This window comes from Callionymus lyra, chromosome 19 (genome assembly GCF_982586985.1).
Source record: "Callionymus lyra chromosome 19, fCalLyr1.hap1.1, whole genome shotgun sequence".
In the NCBI taxonomy this organism is placed as follows: Eukaryota; Metazoa; Chordata; class Actinopteri; order Syngnathiformes; family Callionymidae; genus Callionymus; species Callionymus lyra.
In genome coordinates this window covers 14,947,589-14,969,117 of record NC_141836.1, presented here as the reverse complement: position 1 = coordinate 14,969,117, position 21,529 = coordinate 14,947,589, and the positions used below count along the sequence as shown (strand labels likewise).

General features: G+C 41.5%; 2 protein-coding genes across 3 annotated transcripts; one reads left to right on the top strand and one right to left on the bottom strand.

The window, feature by feature from the left end:
* Window positions 1-4,381: 4,381 nt before the first annotated feature.
* LOC148059668 (uncharacterized) lies at window positions 4,382-18,882 on the top strand. Of its 2 annotated transcripts, none has more exons than XM_087781184.1 (4): window positions 4,382-4,558; window positions 11,443-12,234; window positions 12,318-12,569; window positions 14,857-18,882. In XM_087781184.1, the coding sequence occupies exons 2-4, from the start codon at window positions 11,496-11,498 to the stop codon at window positions 16,839-16,841; spliced, it is 2,976 nt and encodes a 991-aa protein (XP_087637310.1). In that variant the 5' UTR covers window positions 4,382-4,558; window positions 11,443-11,495; the 3' UTR covers window positions 16,842-18,882. The 2 variants fall into 2 exon arrangements, with proteins under 2 accessions (XP_087637310.1, XP_087637309.1); XM_087781183.1 differs by having other exon boundaries at window positions 11,440-12,234.
* A 76-nt stretch (window positions 18,883-18,958) lies between these two features.
* On the bottom strand, window positions 18,959-21,213 carry LOC148059667 (cytosolic sulfotransferase 1-like). The gene is made up of 8 exons (XM_087781088.1): window positions 21,127-21,213; window positions 20,375-20,513; window positions 20,189-20,317; window positions 20,029-20,129; window positions 19,843-19,969; window positions 19,673-19,770; window positions 19,434-19,608; window positions 18,959-19,338 (listed from the first exon to the last, which is right to left on the bottom strand). Exons 2-8 carry the CDS (start codon window positions 20,511-20,513, stop codon window positions 19,226-19,228), a joined length of 882 nt encoding a protein of 293 aa, XP_087637214.1. The 5' UTR covers window positions 21,127-21,213; the 3' UTR covers window positions 18,959-19,225.
* Between the last annotated feature and the right edge of the window lie 316 nt (window positions 21,214-21,529).

Below are 21,529 nucleotides of genomic sequence, written 5' to 3'. Positions count from 1 at the left end.
GATGAAGAAATGTTGGCCTTAAATAAATAGTAAATTTTATTTTATTTTCATCATTTTCTTTGCAGCAATCTGCATTCAATTGATTAAATAATGTAAAACTTTTAACAACAAGTGAATATATTTTAGTTAAGGTTAAAATTGATGGTTTTTGTACACAACTCTATACTCTCATTTATGTTGTATTAAATATAGAATTGTGATGGCAAATACATGGAGGGTGCAGAGCAAATTCAGGCTTTTAGTAAAGGCAAAAAATAAATCAAATAATGATCAAAACCATTCAGAATAAACAACTAAAACATATTTATATATACTGTGTATATATATATATATATATAAATATATATATATTACTTGTGGCCTCCGGTCAGTTGATTTTTTTTGTTGAGTAACCACTTAATTTTCTTCCTGAAAGCACTACACCCATCAAATTGAGTGGCTCCACTGTTTATGTTCAAAGCTCACCTCTCAGCTTTTTCACCCACATCTGCTCCCTTGTAAGGCAGACCCACAAATGGAAGCACTTCCTGATCCAACTGTGGGAGTTTGTTTGGTCCCTCAACTTGTGGTGATCAGCTGCAACTGCTCAACCCTCTTGAACCTGTTCATCCTTTACAGAAGGCGGTTCCCCAACCTTTTGTTGTACTATGGACCAGATTATCATCAAGATTATACCTTCAGATAAAAATGATTTAATAGATCCCAACTAGTTAAATACTTATGAAATAATGAACAACACTTCAGGTTCGACTTCAATATGTGATAAATATTCTTCAAAAGTTTCAAAGTTTCAGGTGAGACTCGTTCATTCACATTCACAGACTCGGAAGGAGAGAAAAAAAGAGTTTCCACTGAGGAAAATGAGTGTTATTACTGGAGATGAACAAGTGTATTACATGTCGTCTGATAGCATGCCCAAAAATGGGTAAATATACGTTTGGTGTTGATTCACCTTGGATGTGGTGAAACCTGACGCTGCAGCTGGGTGGGAAATCGGGGGGAAAGCAGTCCCCACATGGCAATGTGTTTTTGGGGGCCCACAGTCGGGGTGGGGATGAGGACGGGGGTATTCTTTGGTGTCTAGACAACCGTAGCCACACAGGGAGAGATGAAGTGCTTTTCTTCTTTTTCATGCTCAGATAGGAATCACAATAAAACATTGATGTCCAAAGATATAATAACATGATGGTATTCACTCAGTCCTTCTGTGTTAATTGAGAGAGTGAAACGGGATTAAGTTTCAGAGGCGAGAGGATCAATTCGAAGTGGAATGTATTCACCACATTCCTGGACAAAGATGGTATAGAAACATTATCCACAGTACAGATGGGCGTGGGCGTGCCGCGAGTACTTTCGTAGCGTGTCAGCGTCCGTGCAACGAGCTCCGTCCCTTTTAAGTCTTCCGTGGTCTTCCACGCTCACTTTATTTACAGCACGTTGAAGGTCGGCTCGTAAATCCGGTGGTGGCCGACGAATATGTTTCATATGTGTGGAGCTGGAAAGACTCGAGTTGATATAAAAGAGACATAAGAGAAAAAAGCAAACAGCTTCAAATCCCCACTGTTTGATTTAATAAAAGGTCAAGTGGAAAGTAAAAGTGGGGGTCAAGAGTTTATCTGAGATCTGGTATTTATTTAGAAGAAATAAATCAAGAAAATAAGCAACACTAAAAGCAATATATTCTAAAAGGATTGGTCTAAATTCTATAGTTCTGGTCTCAGCTGGAGGAAATATATTTTGCGTGAAGAAGGGGTTGCAAGAGTTTTACTCCTTAAACCCCTTCATTTGGCGACAGATACTAGTGAGTGGCTGCAGGATCCATCCGCTTGAATAGATTACAGTAATCCTGTTTTTCAATAAACGGCTCTCACGTGTGGCTGGTCGACTCTGCCAGCGTCCACAAGTGAAATGATCCACTGAAATAAACAATAACTTTTGTATTCCATTTGGTCGTTGCCTTGGTATTAAAGTATAAACATACTTATCTTCTTAAGGCACATTAAACCTGTCATAATCTGCGTAATGTGATTATGACCCTCGAAATGTCATCCCTCTGACTAACTGTATCTTTTGCTCACTCAGGTCTAATGTAATGGCATTACTGGGATCCTCTGAGCAAGGCGGGATCTTTTTGGATTATGGCGTAACAATGCACTGCACTGGAAACAAAAGAAGTAGAAGACAAATAGGAAATGATTTTTTTTTAAAATAATAACAAGGGCTAGTGATTGACAGAGGTTTCTAGGGCAGGAGAGCAGGTGCAGCTAGAGTTTCATACATGACTAATCTTCCTCTGCTGCTGCTGCTACATCCCCCACTTCTTCATGTAATGACACCATCAACGACTTTTCTAAAATATAAACAATAAGGAAGTTGAAATTAACGACAGTGGGACAAGATGGTTATTTTAAATCCATATTTTCTTATAAATAACCCAATTTACGATGCAAACCATTAATGACAACAACAGTCTAAGATAGAGGTTTAATAAACATAATTAAAAAAAATAAACTATAAATTAATGCATATTTTGCAAAAGGCTATTGTCTGCATTATCAACATGGCCAATAATATCTTAGTATATTTAAATTAGAACAACCTAAGAGTTTTCCAAAACAAGATCCATGCGTTTGTGTCTTCTCGTTTAGACTATTGTAACAGTTTATTTTTGTGTCTAAACAAGAAGGAGCTGTCTTGCCTACAGTTAATACAAAACTCTGCAGCGAGAATTGTGACCCGCTCTAGTAGAAGAACTCACATTTCCCCGATCCTTAAACTCTTCACTGGCTGCCAGTTTCTTTCAGTGTCCATTTTAAATCACCGGTTCTTACTTTCAAAGCTATTCATAGTCAGGCTTCTCCTTACATCAGTGATCTGATCCAGTGTTATACCCCAGCTCGGGCTCTGAGGTCTGTGGATCAGAATCTACTGATGGTTCCTGAACATGCTTCAGGACCAGAGGAGAGAAATCCTTCCAAGCTGTTGCTCCTTAGCTTTGGAAAGATCTTCCTCTCCCTCTGTGTTTAATGAATCTACTGACCCTATTTTATTTTTATGTGTGCAGGCTTTTCTGAGACTCCTGTGTTTTTCTTATGTCTTCTCCTTTAAAGTTTATATTTTAACTGTGTATTGTTTTTGATTGTTAAAGCACTTTGTGGCCCTGGTCTAGAAAGGTGTTTTACAAATCACTATTAATAATTTACTTACAGTGCAGATCCTTACACATTAATTTGCTTTAATAATTACAGTATAACAAATTGGTCATGGAAAGTAATTATTGTGTGAAGAAGATAGTTTAGAGAAAAGACCCTAAATACGTAACATTTTTGGTTCACATTTTAAAAGGAAGTCAATATAAGTAGCTGTCAATTGAATTGGTTTAAATATGATTAAAGTAACTTTAATTAAAAACATTTTTTTTTAAAATGTAAGCATCAATTGTATATTTGTTACTGAATTACTGAATCGAATTACTACTAAATATATAATTAATTATATTATATATTATTCTACTGATAAAAAATGCCATCTGAGAATCCCTAATGTTTTTTTCTACAAACGCTCCTGGTGTGTTAAATATTATTAGAGACAGAGAATATCTTTAAGGGCAAAATTATGAGTGCAATTATTTAAATCGTGTTTTTATTGGGAAGAAATATTGAAGAAAATAATCAAATTCAATAAAATATGAAGAAAAATTCATATATTTTTTATTAGAGTTTACAATGTACGAAAAGCAATACATTCTGAATTAATATTTGTCAATAAATTACTAAATAAAGGTTAAAGTAAATGCTTGAGCATTGAGCATTGCCCCACTACAAATAAATGTATTTTTTATTGTATTCTCTTTTTTTTTGGTCCAAATTCTATAGTTTTATTAAACTCCTTAAATTGACAACATATACTAAAACTAGATCCTACTAAAAACTTAAAACCCCAAATACTTAATAATAATAATAATAAATGAATGAATACTTTATTTTATTTAGCATTTATTAATTTAAAATAAATAAATGACGTTTTAGGTTCTCACATTTGAAATATATGATAAAAAAAATACGATTTAAGTAATTATTCTAGGATTTTTTTTTCTATTTTTGTAAAATGATTTATTTAAGGCACAAATTGTGTATTTCCGACCAGATCCCTGACGGTTGAATTATTTATTGACATCATCGCGGCACTGACACTGCAGAACGTGGGATGACGTCACGGGCACCACGAAGTCGTCACTCTTGCGCCACTTAAAAAACGAGCTGCTTCGTGCAAGTGGACCTTGTATGTTGCGTAACAGGACGGACCGGAGGTTCTGGAGGGTCTGAAGAGAGAGAGAGAGAGAGAGAGAGAGAGAGAGAGAGGAAGAGGGAGAGATGGAGGAGTGTTGAGGGGCGGACGTCTGCTCTTCCACTGACCACTGCGCGTCTCCTCCTCGTGTCCACACTTTCTCCTCCTATCTGCGATGTATCCTGCGGCGAATGTTTCCTCGTGACTGGCTCCATTAACAGAACCTTCATCCAGAACCAGAACCTGAAAGAAAGACACGACCGAACGGAAGGTAAATATAAACAGCAGCACGTTTCTATTGTAAGTTGGCGCAGTGATCTTGATGCGTCTCTACCTGCGACACATAGCCACAGATAAAGCTAATTAGCGGCTAATAACACTGGGAATAACCCTCTGTTTGGAGACCGTGCTGTAAATATATACGAATGTATTCAAGTCACAAACAAACCTATACGTAAATGGCATTGTTTTTTTAGTAGCGACTTGTTTATTTGTAACCAATTTATAGATGTTGCGGAAGGATACCTGATCAACACCTGACGCACTACTCGCTCTTCCACGTGATGCTAGTAATTTAATTGAAGTAAAAAATCAAAGATATTCCTGATATTATTAAGTAAAACAAAATAAGCAACAAGTCAACCTTTACTGCATGTACAGCTCATGTATTTAAAGGTCCATGTAGTATTCTTTAATATTGCAATAGTAAAACCACGTCTTTTCAAAGCATTTACTTAAGTATTCGTATTTTGTATTCCTTTAACTGCTGTTAAATGTCTGAATTACTCACTAAAATGTATGAAGAATAGTAGTTTTCCACCAAAATAAATATATAAATTGTACTTTTCTTTTTAACCATATTTTCAGAAACATTGTTCCATATCAATGGCCCCACAAAATGAATGGATCCTATTCTTAATGGAAAATGTTTGTCATATAAAAATATATACTGTATATATATATATATATATTACATTTTGAAACTAACAGTAAGTTATTTTTAAAGTTAATAGTTCCAAAAAGGTCATTTACAAGTCACTAAAAAGTGAAAGCAAAAGCCATTTCTTGATTTCATCGGGTACATTTATTTGTATTCATTTTAAATTTATGCTTCCTTGTTGATGTTGTTCTTTGTTTTCCAAACTGTTATCTTATCCATATACTGTAAGTTGAATATTATCGAGGAAGCAGGAGAAGCTAGTTAGCGTTTGTATCTCCCCACAGTTTTTTATATAATCAACTATGTTTACAAGTGAAGTTGAAAATATAAATGTACTGTATTTAATGCAATAATAGTAGTCATGTACGTGTGATCACAAATCAAAAATCACCATATACCATATACTGTTGCAGAGATAGATAGTTTGACATTACCTGACATAAAACATGCATTTATTTGTGTTGCCAGTAGGAAATGTCTTTGTTTACACTTGAGCAATTTGTGCCGTTACCTCTACAGGTGACAACTTGTTTAGTGTGAATCATTTTTTCACAATATTTAACAAAACAATCACGTTTTCAATTCTGGAGATTACCAAACAAGATATAAAATGTTTGTCAGATAAGATCATTCTATTATAAAGGTTAGACCTGTAAACTGTTAGACCTGTTTCTTCTGGTTTCTAAGTCCAATTCTACTTCATCCAAAAATAATAGTGAGAGAGTTCCAGGATTATCACCTATTAAAACAAGTCGAGGGACAAGAAACAACCCCACCTGTTCTTTGCGAGGGACGTTTCCTACTGGAGCCTGTTTAAATAACCAGGAGTCTAACAAAAATAAACACACTTTGTACACGGACGAAACAAAAACTTCTCAACTATGAAATGTCTTTGTTGAGATTAACTGCCTGCTTTTATTGGTGCAGAAGTGATGTTATTAGGAGGGTGGAACACAATTGAAGATAATCCATGCAGACTTGTCTTGCTCATAAATGGCTTCTAAAATGACTTTCATTGTTGTTTAAATAGTTATCACGCTCTTAAAAGGGGCTTAGAAGAGCAGCAGGACGGGGACATTGTTCCAGCACACCAAACACACTCCAGCCACGAGCTGACATTTGGCCGGGGGAACATTAGGGGAATGACGAATGTTTTGGAACTCATAAACCCACAAGCAGCGACATAGAAAGCTTTTTTCCACAGTATAACTCTGTGGGACTATATTTAGATTCTAGTAAATGTTATTAATAATGTTGGAGATTAACTAATGCCTTTTTAAAGACTTTTTACTGTTTGTTCACTTGATCGTTTTCACCATATCTCAAAAGAACATGTGCAATTAGCTTTTTACTATCCAGTAACTAGTTGTCTGAGTCCAAGACCCAGGTTTTTGAATTACAAAATAATGTGTATTTTGTAGGGCAGGATTTAAAAGTTGAATCATTTCAATTTTCTCTCGGTTTGGTTAAAAGACACTTAACTAAATCCTGATATATTTCACTGGATCTGGCATTTGTAGAAGTAAATACAAATTAATTAGTCTGGTTTACATGCATATGAATTCTGTATTTGCGCAGCATCGGTTAACACGGCGGTGTTTTTATTGCCTCAGCTGCAACATGGGAAGCATCCTGGGTCTAGCTGTGGTGAACCCTTCAGTCACATTTTATGACTTGTGATGTCTGTAATCGCAATTCCTGAAAGTGTTTGTGGGTCGACATGGATTTTGCAGCTGTCCCAATCCCTCACATTTTTTTTCTCCCCAAGAATGTCTGATTTGATTTTCCCCAACTCTGGTGGTCATGGCCTTGTAAATAAGATGGCGGTGGTTTTTTAACTGGTCTGTTGGCATTCAAGACTCGGTGTGAAAGTCTCGAGTCGGCCTAGGTTGACATGCAGGTGGAATTTAAGTGCGTGGCCCTCGACTTGCTTTGATCAATGGGGGTCTAGTGGCAGCTGAACATTGCAAGTCCAGTTCAAATAAGGATCAAAAAGCATCCATGATGGCTAGTCTAGTCCCTCTTCAAAAAAGTGCGTCCTCCCTGTGTGGTCAGCCTCGCAGCAAGAGTTTGACCCCGTAGGCGACACAAAGGCATCCAAAAACAGACCTCAGTTTGTATTAGGAGCCAAATGGGACAGCTTAAGTCACAGCGAGGGGTCTTCGGAGAGCTGACCTCCCCTCCTTAAGAAGTGTCCCTCAATACTTATTATTGATCAGTTTAAGATAACAAGGCGGAAGATATCGTCCATGAATGTTGTTGATGAAATCCATATGTTATTCCAAGGTGTGGAATGTTTAACGGTCAAAACTGTTGACCTCCCCCCACTACTCACATACCAGCATAACCACAGATACTCCGGCTCCCCTCGCCCCTCCTGTATGTGACTCTCGCCGCCTCACGTCCACACAGAATCATTCACTGTTTTAACGGTTTCACCTCTCCGCCTACGTAACCCAGTACAAACAAGTAACACATCAGACTAGAGAGCAGCTACCTGCACAAACGTCTCTGCCTGGTTTTCTTTCCACAAGGTAGTCTTGAGCAGGACCTGGACCAGGACCTTCTACTATCGAGACATCATTAATCTGTCATCAATTATAAAGGAATAAGACTTCAGGTGCAGGGTAATCTGTCAAAGATAGTACTTTTTAATCTGAGGCACAGACGAACCTAGTGAGCAGTGATACCTCCCAAACTCAGGGACATGGGATTGATTTAATCTTAAACCTCTCGAGCCGAAGCCACACACAGAAGAAGACCAAATGACTCGAGGATCCATGGTGAGCCTGTAAGACGCGGCAACAAGGAAGCACAGATCTCAGGTGATAAACAATGTGTGTAAATATAGACGGTGCCTGGTCAGAGTTCACACGACGGTAGAACAGAAAGTAAGATTAAGGTATTAGCGATGGGCAGTTCATCACAACACAACCCTGCTTCAGGCGCACAATCTCATGAGTCTAATTTGGTGGCGGAGTTAAACACTGTGGAGGAAAGCGGTTGATTAATGATTTGTGACAATATTAAATATTGTGTCACTCAATTTTCTCAATGACAAAATTATTTAGATTTTTTCAACTGAGAAAAATCTCTAAACTTAGTAAAATGATGTCACAACATGATCTGGATTTTATAATCCATGCCCTTTTTATCTCCGTTAAGACTATTGTAACAGTTTATTTTCGTGTATAAACAAGAAGGAGCTGTCTCGCCTGCAGTTAATACAAAACTCTGCAGCAAGAATTATGACCCGCTCTAGTAGAAGAACTCACATTTCCCCGATCCTTAAAACTCTTCAAAAGCTGCCAGTTTCTTTCCGGATCAATTTTTAAATTCTGGTTCTTACTTTCAGATCTATTCATGGTCAGACTCCACATTTAGATCAGTGATCTGATCGAGCCTTATACCCCAGCTCGGGCTCTTAGGTCTGTGGATCAGAATCTACTGTTACTCTTCAACGATTTTCCTCTTCCTCTACATTTGATGGATCTACTGACTCCTTCAAGAAGCATCTTAAGACCTTTTTATTTGTGCAGACTTTCCCCTGATTTTTTATTGTCAAAGCACAGATCCTTGTCTAGGAAGGCACTTTACAAATAACCTTTACTTACTTCTTACTTAGAACAGATCATACATTATTTTCTCTCTGTGGTAAGTGGATTCTGAGAGATAAATGTTGAATAAAATTCACTCTAATTGTTGTAGCTTTATAAATTTCTTAATCTTTCAGTGGAATGACGTCTAGGAAAGAAGCAAATTATGAATATTCAATTGAATAGTTAATTTCTTTTTACTTTAAATCCTATTTTTTTAGAGTTGAAAGTGACAGTCACTGGTGTCAGGTTCTTGTTGTTTACATTGGTCCGGGTCATCTTTCTGAAGTAAACACAAAGCCCATCCCAGCTGCTTAGGGCGAGAGGCAGGGGAAAACCTGAACACTAGCTTGTCAAAGGGCATGTCAACCTCTGTATGTTTTCTGTGACTGCGGGAGGAAACCTGAGTGCCCAGAGTTAACCCATTCAGGGACGTGGAGAATAAATAGGTAAAAAGGAAGTTTGAAAGTTCGTCAATAAAACCAAGTGAGTGCAAAAACTGTTGAACCAAAAATGACATTAGGCTAATAATATTGCAGATGGAGATTAAAATGAAATTAAGCTGCTGCCTCATATTAAGTAGGCTAAATCTGAACCACATGCCCATATGCTGGGACATTTTGTAATCAGCCTGGTTTTACACTTTCACTAGATGTTTGTCAGAAGATAGAGCTCCTCAACGTCACAAATTAGTTTTATAGAAAACCGCAAAAACATATTGGATTCAAGTGAATGTCCTGTCTTGACCTTTTACATTCCAGAGACACAGCTCAATAAACATGCATCCGCAGAGATTTGAACCCATCTATAGAAGAGTGGTCTCTGTGAGGGACTTTCCCCAGTGTCCCCTCCCACGCCCCCTGGACAACCTTTATTATATTAGACACTAGTTAACCCATTTTAAAACCTATTTGTTTTAAGGACTCATTTGATGAATCAGTTCGGAGATTGACTCTTCCAAAAATGCTCCCCACATTTCCAGCCTGTCACAGCGACTGTAAAATTCAAACACTTGTGCAGACATGACATCATTACTGCCCGATGAGTCGATTGGAAGCAGCTGTTACGCTACCGGGTCACGTGACCGGCATGGAAATAAGACCCAGGAGGTTTATAGTAATCTTTTCTTGCTGCTCCGCTATTCACTCTTTATCTATGGGCATTTCCTGCCCCGCACAAGAGATTTATTGTGCGAGCGGGACTGACGACAGCCAGCAAACATGCGAAGCTCAGTGCACATGAGATACAGAGTGATGTGTCTCATGGCCCCCGAGGGTCTGACACGATAAAAATACTCTTCACCCATCTGCCTCTTGCGCACTAATTGTCGCAGAGGAATGGCCTGATTTTAAGATGTAGTGGACTGAATATCCAGGGAACAGTTTCAACACATTAACGCCAGTATTTGTCAAAAAACGACACCTGTCTCAGGAAACACCTTGAAAACAAATGTTTTTTCTCGAGCGCCCTTTCAAGTGACCCTCCTCTAACCGGAGTGTACACGTCGGTACATCTGTAAGTGCTGCACCTTTTGTGCAGCTCAGAAGATGAGTCATCGACAGGAGATTGTACCTTCCCACCGGCACTGACGTCTATTCTTAGTGATGTTTCAGGCTGAAGTTTCAGTCGGATACCGATCCGCCTCCAGGTTTCTCCAGTTCTGAGTCACAGGTAGAAACACTTGGATGTAGGGAGGCTCATGTAACAATAATAAAAATGTCCGACCATTCATTGTCAATTAGTATTTTGATCTAGTTCTAATTTAAAATGTTGTTCTGCTTCCTAGCATGCTAGGCACTGATATTGTTATAGTAAAAATGTATTTTCTGTCTCCTGATGTCGCACGAGAGCCCCCGGGGCGACCCCGACTCCCTCTGAATAAGCAGGAAACACAGCAATATCCCTCTAGTATCAGAAACAGAGAAATTAGTTTTCCTCCCCAAAAAGGATTGAAAACAACTAAATTCGTCCATCTGCTGCTGAAACAAAAAACATCTGTGACTCCTTTTGGCTCCTGTCTCGTCTGTTAAAGCCGAGCAAATGTGCCGCGTTGTGTGAAATCCAAGCTCTTCCACCTCCCTGCGTGTGACCTCCTGCTCTGACCCCTCAGAAGTCTCGCTTAATAGCCCTGTTAAAAGTATCATCTTTTTACTGTCAGAGGTCTTTTTGTTGTCAGGATGATGATAATGTTCCTTTTTTCAAAGTAAAGTGGGAGAAAGTATTAGAAATAATTTAGTATTTGATATTATTGTCAGGGTTAAACATCCTAGCCGTGACACAAATAATTTAAAGATAATTTTAAATATTAATGACTAAAGTTTGCTATTAATGTTAGCCTAATAATTCTCTTACACAAAGAATGACTAGACTTGATGTTTAAATTGATCTTTCTGATCTTCAATATGACAATAATGTGTCCCAAAATTGTGCAGAACAAAAATACTGATTTTGAGAAGCGTTTTTCCACTTAGAGCTACGATCACAACTGTGAGAGTTCCTCTCGCTAAATTCAAACCACATCCCATCCCAGAGGGGACATTTTCGCTCCTTTGAAGGCCAAGATGTTAATACTCTTTCCACATTGTGTTTTATCAGTGATTGTGTTTTCTGTCTCAGCAGGAGCCGACTGAGTGGATGATGTAAAACCTGGAGTCAAGAGTTAGAGGAAGATCATGGATCGTAGTTTCCTCTTTCTGTTGAGCTTCCTCATCTCCGTGCTCCTCCTGTCGGACGGTCAGGTCGTCATAGGCGTCTCCTCATCCTTCACTCGTCCGGATCTTCCCGACGATTCCTTGCCTGAACCGACTAAGCAGGCCCTGCTCCCCAGGACTCGCAGCGACGTGCCGATCAGACCTACGAGCAGAGGTCAGCCGACCACGTCAGATCCAGTCCTTGAAGGACAGAACATCAACGAAGATGGAGCAGAACCGACTACGGAGTCGTTCGTCCCCGCTCAGACCCTCGAAAGTGAGGAGCAGACCAGGTCCAGGACTGACACATCCCGCCTGGCATTCAGTGAGATAGTTTCAAACGGGGACGTGACTACAAAAGGCTCCACTGCGCTGGTGCCAACTTCGCCCTCCACTGTGTCATCAAAACAGGCTGTTGTTGAGCCGCTGACAGTGACTAGTCCAGAGGGGGGGCCGCTCGGAGGGACGGAACGTGCTGATCATCAAGGTTTGGGATCAGGAAGTGAACCCACCACAGGGTTTGTTAAGAAGGAATCGACCTCACATCAACCCACAGCCGAGAGCGAGCTGGCTCAGTACAGACCACAGACGGAGACCTCCGATGGTTCGTCGTCCAGCGCAGTGGACAGTCAGACACCGTCAGTGTCAGAAGCTGTAAATACTGATCCAACTCCCACTTCAGCGTCGACACAAGCAGCAGCTCAGAGTGAAATCACAACCGGTAAGAGACAGAAACTTTTCTTTTTTTTCTCCTCCGCTTACTCAAAAACATCCCGTTTATTTTTTCAATCTCTTCTTTTCAAGTTGAACTGACAACACCTGCCACCAACGGGACAACTCTCGGGCAGAGCTCCACCTCTGAGACTACACTCCCCGTCACATCCACCACTGTGGCCCCCTCAGAAAAACCCAGACGGACATTAGGACGGCCCATATCCCGGCCTAAAACCAGGCGGCCAAAAACCACTGTAGCCACTGTGACAGTGGGTCCTGGGAATACAACGAATCAGCAGAACGGAAGCACAACCATCGCCACCACGCAGCGTCAACACAGAGGTAAGAAATGTTATTTGTATTTTTATTTAAAGGGGAACTAACTTGTAGATGTATGTGTCATTTAAATAGATTTTCTATTGTACTCATCAGTATGTGTCTGTTTGTACGAAACTCTGGAGATGAAATCTTGTTAACCATAACCACACCCACTGCTTTGATTGGTCAAGCTTAAAAGTTTGTCACTCCGCGTCATCAATCCAGGAACTCTCCACTTCCAAGAGACTCGTTGTATAAACAAAGCGGGCCATGATTACAGCTGGCTGGAGGAGGAGTGAAGCCATTATTTCTTCATAATGGGCTCGTAGCCTCTCGTTCGCCGAGATTTCAGACGGGGGAGAACTTTTTAAAGTAATAAGTTCAAATCATCATCATAATGAGATACTTGAAGAGGAAGACAACATTAGTTGCCCTTTAAAGTAACAAATTCTAATATTTACCTTGAGACACTTGACAGTTTTAACTACACTTCACAAGATAAGGTCACAGCCAATCACCATAAACAAGCATTTAAACTTCTTTAAACAAGCAGAAACGTTGAGCAGAACCAGAACCGACTGGGATGGAAGTAGGAGAGAAAAAACAGGGGGAGAGGAAAGACAGGGAGATGAGAGTGAAGAGTATGAGCATCAGAGTCAAGAAGGGGTCATTGAGTAAAGTGTAGAAGATCCTGGATCCAGAAGGGGGTTCAAGAAAGAAGAGACAGTGTGCAGGAAGGGGAGACATCGAGAGAGATGGATGTGTAAAAGACTATTCCAGCAAAATTAGGAGGTCAGGAAACAACTAGATGAATTCGATTTATGATCCGTCTTTAATTGAATAGGGAATTATTTGTACAGCTGGGTCACTTTTACTGGAAGACTTTGGAAGAACATTTAAAGAGGGGGAACGCTGAGGTGCATTTCCATGGAAAGCGGGGTTGTAGTCGGGAAGTATGAGTAGGAGGTGAAGGAGTGAGTTCAAAGAGAAAGTGCAACAGACAGACAAGAGGAAAGTTCGTAATACAAAGTGCGCCTGAGAAAACGCTGGAGTTAAAATTCAGATTTGTAATGGAAACCAGATGAGCGGCAGAGCTGAGGGAAGGTGGATGGAAAAGCGTGACACATGGCGAACCGGCCCACCGTCACACCACCAGAGCAACAGCCTAATGGCTTTTAAACATGCCGGCCCCGATGCCCCATGAGCCCCGTGCTGCTGGCGCCTGAGCAGTTCAACCAAAGGTTTAACTAGCTGCACCCACGAGGGAAGCCATTTTTCACTGCTCGCTTTTGTAGCCGTCACTAAACCATCCACCAATACATTTAATTAAATTCATCTTTCACTCAATGTAAGCACAATCCACTCAAGCGCAGGGGTGTGTGTGTGTGCGCAGCTGTGAAATATAATCAACACGCGTGTGGAATGTGTCTGGATTCACTCCCTTACAAAAAAATAAAGGAAGGAAGTAAAGCTAATGTAAATAAAGAACTCTGAGACACCCTGAGACAGACGGGAGTGAGTTAAAGGCCTGGGATTAAGGCGTGTGGGGTTATATGGGAGTCCTGGACAGGGCAGGGATGGACTTTCAACTCTGACAAGCTTCCGGTAGTTGTTTCACACAAATCATATTGTTCTGGCTCCCATCAAACTGTGGCTGTTGATACGTGCACGAGGCTGGAGCGAGAGATTCCATTACCATGTTGAGATTAATCCAAGCAACGTTCCTCTTGAAAATCCGCTCATGTGTAACACTATGAGATCATCTTGACGCTATTAAAGTGAATCCTGAGTGAATCAGAACAGTCACCAGTGGTGATATTTTCTTCTTAAAATGTAAGAGAGACTCATACAAAAATCAACCACTGTTTCATGAGAATGGACGCGGCTGTCATCTCGTTCAGAGAATAGTTATATAAGCTTTTGACTCTGTGTTACATTATGTAACATGATGTTCATATTAATTCTCTACTAAATTAAATGTGACAACCCATCATCATCTGTGGTGGTTCCTTTTGTAAAATGTTTTTTTTGTGTGAACAATTCAAATATAGTGTGATAATACTGATAATATTTAAAGAAATAAAGTAGCTGTAAACTTTGGATTCATCAAGAAATTATTTTATCATTGTTCCACAAATAATTCCATAAGCATATATAACGTTTAGATTAAACCTGAATTATAGATTATAACAATTGAGATGAATGAGGTATCTCATCGTTTGGTGAACTACGCCCTCTACTGGTTTTTTCATGTTTTATTCTGAGGAAAATATTTTCTATTAATCACTGCTTTTTTTTGCTCTTGCTGCAGCTTCATCCTGGGAAAAGACCAGTGCTGTTCCAGTCACTAAGATGCTGTCTAGTCCAATTTATGACGATAAGATTCAGAAGAATCTATCAATTCTCCTGGGTCATCCAGACCCAGCACCCCACAACCCATTAAGTCCATCATTGGCCTCCACCACACCCGCCTCCTCTAATGGAACGCTCCTCTACTGGGGCGATCTGAGCAAGACTCTAGCGTTCGCGTGGGAGCTTCACGTCTACGGGTCGGCCAGCCTCTTCCTCCTGCTGTTTGCCGGAGCAGCTCTGGGCCTCACCTTGTCTCCCGCCGCCAACTGTCCTCACCGGGGCGCCCTCGGACTCGCCAACGCCCTCCTGTTCCTGGCCGGCGGCCTCAGAGGAGCTCTCTTCGTCATCGACCCTTACGGCACTCGTAAGATCCTCCCGCACCAGGCGGTCGCCGCCATCTACAACCTCCCCCTGCACCTGCTGGTGTGGACCCAGGCCACCCTGGCGGTACTGGCCTTGAGAGCCGTCGGCGTTAGCGTTCTGCCCGCCTCTCTTGAGCGCCCCCCTCTGATCGCCGTGTTGGCGGTCTTACAGTGCACCCTGCTGCTGGCGGCGGACCTCTTTTCGCCCGCCCTGTCCCCGCTGGTCCCCGTCACCCTGCAGGTCCTGTCTCTGTGCTGGGGCGTGGGTCTCTGCCTCGGATACATCTGCTGTGTGTTTCCACGAACGCGCTGCCCACCCATCCCTCACCCCGATGTCAAAGTCTGGACGGGAAACAAGAGGATCGGCGTAATTTTGGGGCGAGTGCTAGCAGTGTGCGCCATTTTTGGGGTCTTATGTTGTGGACTTCATGTCCATGCAACGTTGTGGCTTTACGGGCTACTAGGGGACTGGACTCACTTCACCTGGGGATGGTGGCTGGTTCACTTCTGGGCCCGGCTTCTTGAGCTGGCCTGGGGGTTCTGTCTCCTTATAATGGGTTCCTGGGTGCTCTGGAGACCTCAAAGTTGTCGCCCAGGGGAGGAGGGGAGAGCCGGACCCTGCAGGACGGGAGATTTGCCGTCCCCGGGCCAGTCTGTCAGCTCCACCCAGCGCCACACCTGCTGGTCCAAGATAGTCCAGAGTCTGAGAGGAAAGCCCTGCAGGAAGTCTGAGAGTAACGGAGTCGGAGGAGGGGTAGCAAGTGGGCCTGGGGAGGTCCCTAATAACTGGGCGGGTCATGAACGACCCGGCGCTGACATCAGCAAGAGTCTGATCAGGAACGAGAATTGCGAGCAGTCGTCTGCCGCCCCTCGGAGTGTGAAAGATAGCAACCGCGGTCGAAACCGTAGGGGGCACTCTGCAGAACGCGGGGTGTCCGATGGCTCAACAGGGTCGCTGCTTCGACTGCAGGCCCTCAGTCGACCCCCGCAGCCCTCGTTGAGCAGCGGTATGGATCAGGATCGAGACACCACCGTGTCCTTGTATGACTTTGATTTGCGGCCCCCGTCGCCCATCGACCTCGGCCGCAGCATCGACGAAGCCCTGCACAGAGAGCACCTGCTTGAAGGTGGCAGCCTCTTCTACCCCTTAAACCACCCCTCGCAGTCTCCCTCCCCGGGCTCCGGGGTCAGCCAAGGACCCTGGCATCGCAGGAACAGTGATCCCCAGCTCTCAGAGAGCAGCGACGCCCCGACCGAGTCCTCCATGCCTTTAGGGGGCAGTGTTCTCAGCAGCGTGCCCAGCAGACAGGTGACGGCCCCGCCGACACCCTCCCACCAAGGTCACAGGTGGGCCGGCCAGCCCATGGGAAGCGTCCCCTCGTCGGTGTCCTGCCCCGTGTCCCTCCGACCCTCCAGGACGTCGACCGGCCACCTAGTGGACGACGGCGTGGACGACACGCGCCCCTTCATCACGCCGGACTCAGAGAGGATATGCGGTCAGTCGTCGAAGCCCGTGGGGTCACGCAGCTACCTGGAGGTCAATCGCCACGACGACTCGAGCAGCGAGATCATCCACCTATGATGAACCAACAGTCACTTCCAAAGAGGTGATGACGTCTTTTCGTAGACGGCCAGTGTTCACGGATTTTACTCTGAGAGTAAAACTGCACATGTCAAAGCACACGAGTAACTTTGAAGACACTGGGACTAACGATGACTTTTCTTTATGAGGATTATGAGGAACTCCAGCGTTTAGTTTTGGTCTGTGGTGAAGGGACGTTCACAGATGAATCCTCTACTATTTCGATTTGCACATGAGCCCTAAATTCATGCCGCTGTGTGCTCAGAATCTCCTCCCACCAAAGTTCAGTTGAATAAAAACTGCTTTCATTTGTAGTAGCCGATGAATTAAGGAGGACGACCACCATTCTGCTTTTGTATAGTTTACCTGATCCTTCTGTACTTTTAATTTGTGATGCTAAAACGTGCCAAACTTTTGTTCCAACTCTGCAAATTCTCCCCCTGAAGAGTCTGGGAGACCTCTAGCTCTGTACATGTTGCTGCTGTTGTCGTGCGATCAGTTGTGTGTCATAGACAGGAGCTGACTTTAGCTGTGAAACTAGAACAATTCACCAGAGAGATGATTCTTCTGGTCAGTTTTTTGCGATATGGGACATCAAATATATCGGAGAAACGTCTCTTTAACCAGTATAACCTACCGATGAAATGCTGCACAGCTTCGCAGGGCTGCATCACAAACGACTGGCTTGGCATGAACACACTATACACGACTGAACTAGGTAACCGAGCACTTAACGAAAACTAGTCATTTACCGCTCAAGAGGGAAGCGTCTATAGGTTCTTACAACATGTGTAAATACTGTTCATGTTCTTGAGTTCATGTGGGATTTGTGATAGTTATTACTGTGAAAGACAATCCAGAGTGTTATTTTTGCCTGTTTTGTACTTTTTTTTTAAATCAGAGTATTGCTTTTTCAGTTGGTCATAAACGTTTCAATGTCAATTTAATATGTCACTTATCATCATGATTTAAACTTTGACAGCTTTATTTGATATTCCCTCGGATATGTTAAAGCAGCACTACACATCTATGACACTATAATAAGCTTTGTCTTGGCGTCAGAGGCAGAAAAGTTATGATTTTATACTTGAAATAAAACTGGATTGAATTAAAGGGGCATTTAAAATAACCAAACTTGTATATAAGTATCATAAATATACTCATATTACACTTAAATATGAAGAGCAACAGATTAGGGCCTGCTTTTTGAAATATATATATAAATATATATATATATAGAAGAATATCATATGAATATCATTAGATTAGATTAGATTGACTTTAATAATCCCTCTAGAGATCTCCTTCAGGAAATTAGATTTCTAGTATTAAGCAGATAATAGAAGGAACAGCAAGTTTCATAAAAACAAGAACAAGAAAGTGTGAATAAAAAAACAAAGTGCAAAGAGATAGAAAAATGTACAAATATAAAAAGGATAGATCAAAGGAAATAACCCAATGACCTAAAAGAATATAAACATAGGATAACATCACCCCTTCACTAGTTATAAAGTCTAATAGCACGAGGAATGAATGAGTCCCTAAGTCTATTAGTGTTAATGTTATTAATAATACGTTCATTTTTACCATTGCATGCCAACTTCCCTTTGTCGCCTCAAGTACAATAGCATCAAAGTTGGCTAACAAATATTAGCTAGAGCATAAGTTTTAGGGTGACGCTGCCAATCAGGTTTATATTTGCTTTGGGTACATTTTATCACTTGTACTCTGTAGTGCTGCTTTAACATATGTTGAAGTGATTCCGAGTTGAATTGTGGTTGAACATCTGTGAATTCATATATATTCCCAAAACGTTTTTTTTCCCTCCTGTCACCACGAGGTGGTTTACAATCTTAAGTGCTTGTTCAGTAACGTTTGTGGTACATTCCTCCTTCAAGATTCGACTGTATCAGTTCTCGCTATCGTTCCCTGGCTGGATCCACCAGCAACTATAGAATCGCTGCCATTAGATGGCGTTACGTGCCATAGGAAATACATGTCTTGTGTTCTCTTGGATTCTTTTTGTCAAACATTTCATGTTGGAACTCAATAAAGAATGGAACAATGAGAAAGTCATCCGAGTGATATTTAGGCTCTTCACACACGTCAGCTTATTCTTCACAAGATGATTTTATTTCGGTGTACTGGGTCAGAGGTCTCGTTGATTCATGTTGGCACAAACTTCAAATATAAAAATACAATATGGTCCCATATAAAGTGTGAATCATTTCTAGTTTAAAGGCTTATTTCTTAAGTAAACATGATCAAAACATGCATATTGACATGTCACACGCTAATGTTACTTCAGAAGAAATCAAGTCTTTTTTCCAATTCAGTGTATATTCTTAACATTATTTTTCTTTGCTTTCTGTGCGGCCGATCGGTCAAACTTCACTGCGAAATTTCAAGGTGCGATTCTTCATCTTCTGTTCGTAGTCTTTGTCAAACTCCTCATTCTGGGCCACGGTGAAATGATTCTTCCAGTCTCCAACTTTACCTTCAGGAGCAAACAGAACAGAGCGATCACTGGAAATCTTCCCACACTGGAGAACAAAATCCCAACACCCTTCACCACTGGAGGGAAACCGCTACCTTTTCTCATGAATGGAGACACTTTGAAGTCCATGGCTGCCACAGTGGAGTAGTTGGTCAGCTTGTTCTTCTTCATGGTGTCAAACTGCGCTCTGGACAAAACTACCTGCTTCTCCTCGGCTGTCAGAGACAAACCGAGGAAGGAGCAGAAGTTGTCTACCTCTCGTCCACAGTCCTGAGAATTGAACTTGAATTACATGATGTTTTGTTACCCTAGATCTCGTCGAAGCCAAGCTCACCTCAACGAGATCTTCGTAGAAGGCGTAGTGGAGTTTGGGATAAGTCTGTTTCTTCTCCCACCAGTTGATCGAGTGGTCGTACCAGGACCCAAACGGCACTGATATTAGAAAGTGCACCATAAATCACAAAAAAGATGCAAAAACATATAAATAATATTAAAAAGACGAACCTGTTCCGTCCATAAAGTCCTTCAGATACGTGCTCCAATCTCCTGGATCAGGCTGAATGCGGTTCATGCGACCAAAGTGGAAGTAGGACACGGCACAGTCCTTTGCGTTACGAGCCACGTAGACCACCTACACGACATGAAAAGTTCATGAAGATGAAAAATGTTGACTTATGGGGTAGGTCTTACCCTGCACTTCTGCTCCCAGAAAGATTTAGGAACCAGCTGGACCGGCAGGTGGGTCTTAATGAGCCGAGGAGTCGTGGTCAGGTTCTCTGCCTGGTCCACTCCTTCAAGAGAGTGATGCACTTATTGTTTTTTTCTTTCAACAGTTAGAAGAGTCCAATACCATTCATTAAGTCAGATATGATGATCTCCAGGAAAGGAACCCTCTCATGCACAGGAGTGGACATGAAGTTCTCCGGATCGGACTTCCCAAAATACATCAGATCCAGAATGTGTGAGACCCAGGTGGTTCCTGAAACCACAGAGGTGAATGTAAAGAATTAACAAGGATTGTTTAGTTTCCCCTCACCTGCTTTGGGAAAAGTCGCAATCAGAATGTCATCTGGTCTCGCTTGGAAGTTCTGCACTTTGTCCCAGTTGTCTGTAAAGTAATGAGTCATGGTGACGCCGTGGAAGTCGAACACAGTCGGGCGAGGTAGGTTCTCCATCTGTGGAAGGAAATGATCAATATCTGTTTTAATTTATCTAAACGTCAAGGGGAATACAGAGGTATTCCCAGGTCAACAGGAAAAAAAACCCTCACTATCTAAAGTCTTTTGTATCTTATCTTAACTCAGATAAGACCGTCAAAATGATAATTATTTCACTTTTAAAACCCGCCCATCAAGGCACTTTTCACTTAATGATAGTTTTCTGCCCATTTCTTACATGCATCCAATTGATTTACAAAATAAATGATGAATTTACAAGTGTTTTTTTTTTTTTACAAATTAAGCTCCCTATCACAGATCACATAACTGTTTATGACACATAATAAGAAATAAATAATTTGCATTTAAAAAGTTCATTTTTTCATAAAGCTATGACCAAGGATTCCCTTACAGACTTGTGTCAGTTGCATTACAACCAGATGTGAGTTGAATTCCTGTTGCGAGTGCAGAGTTGATACAAGCATTTAGGTATAAAGTTCAAGTTCAGTGAGATTTGTTTGCAGAACCATGTAATAGATGTAAGCTCTTTAAAAGCCAATCAACACACTATGATGACAACTTAAGTTTAAAAAGAAAGAAAAGAAAGTAACTAATGCATATTCTTACTTACCGCAAGTGAGATGTTTTCTCTCCAGATCCCCTCTGACTTCAACAATGATGGCTGTTATGCAACAATCTCAGTGGAGAGCTGCAAAACTTCCTGAACAGAAAAAGTGGGCGTTCCACTCAGAGTGGCCACAGCTCCAGCTCCACCAAATGCAACTAGTCAGGGACCAAGAACATGAATTACAAACACCAGGTGATGAGGAACCAAAGTTGTTGATTTACTTGATTTACAGCTTTGTGATGAGCTCAGCATTTTTAAAAAACCCTTAAACTTCTGAGCTTTGACATCTCAATCATGTTATAGCATGTCAACATATCTCGACTGTGGTGGTCTTAAGTGGGATCCCAAAGTGGGACTCATAAAATCCTGAGAAAAAGAGTTTTTTTTGAGTGAAGACAGCCATACC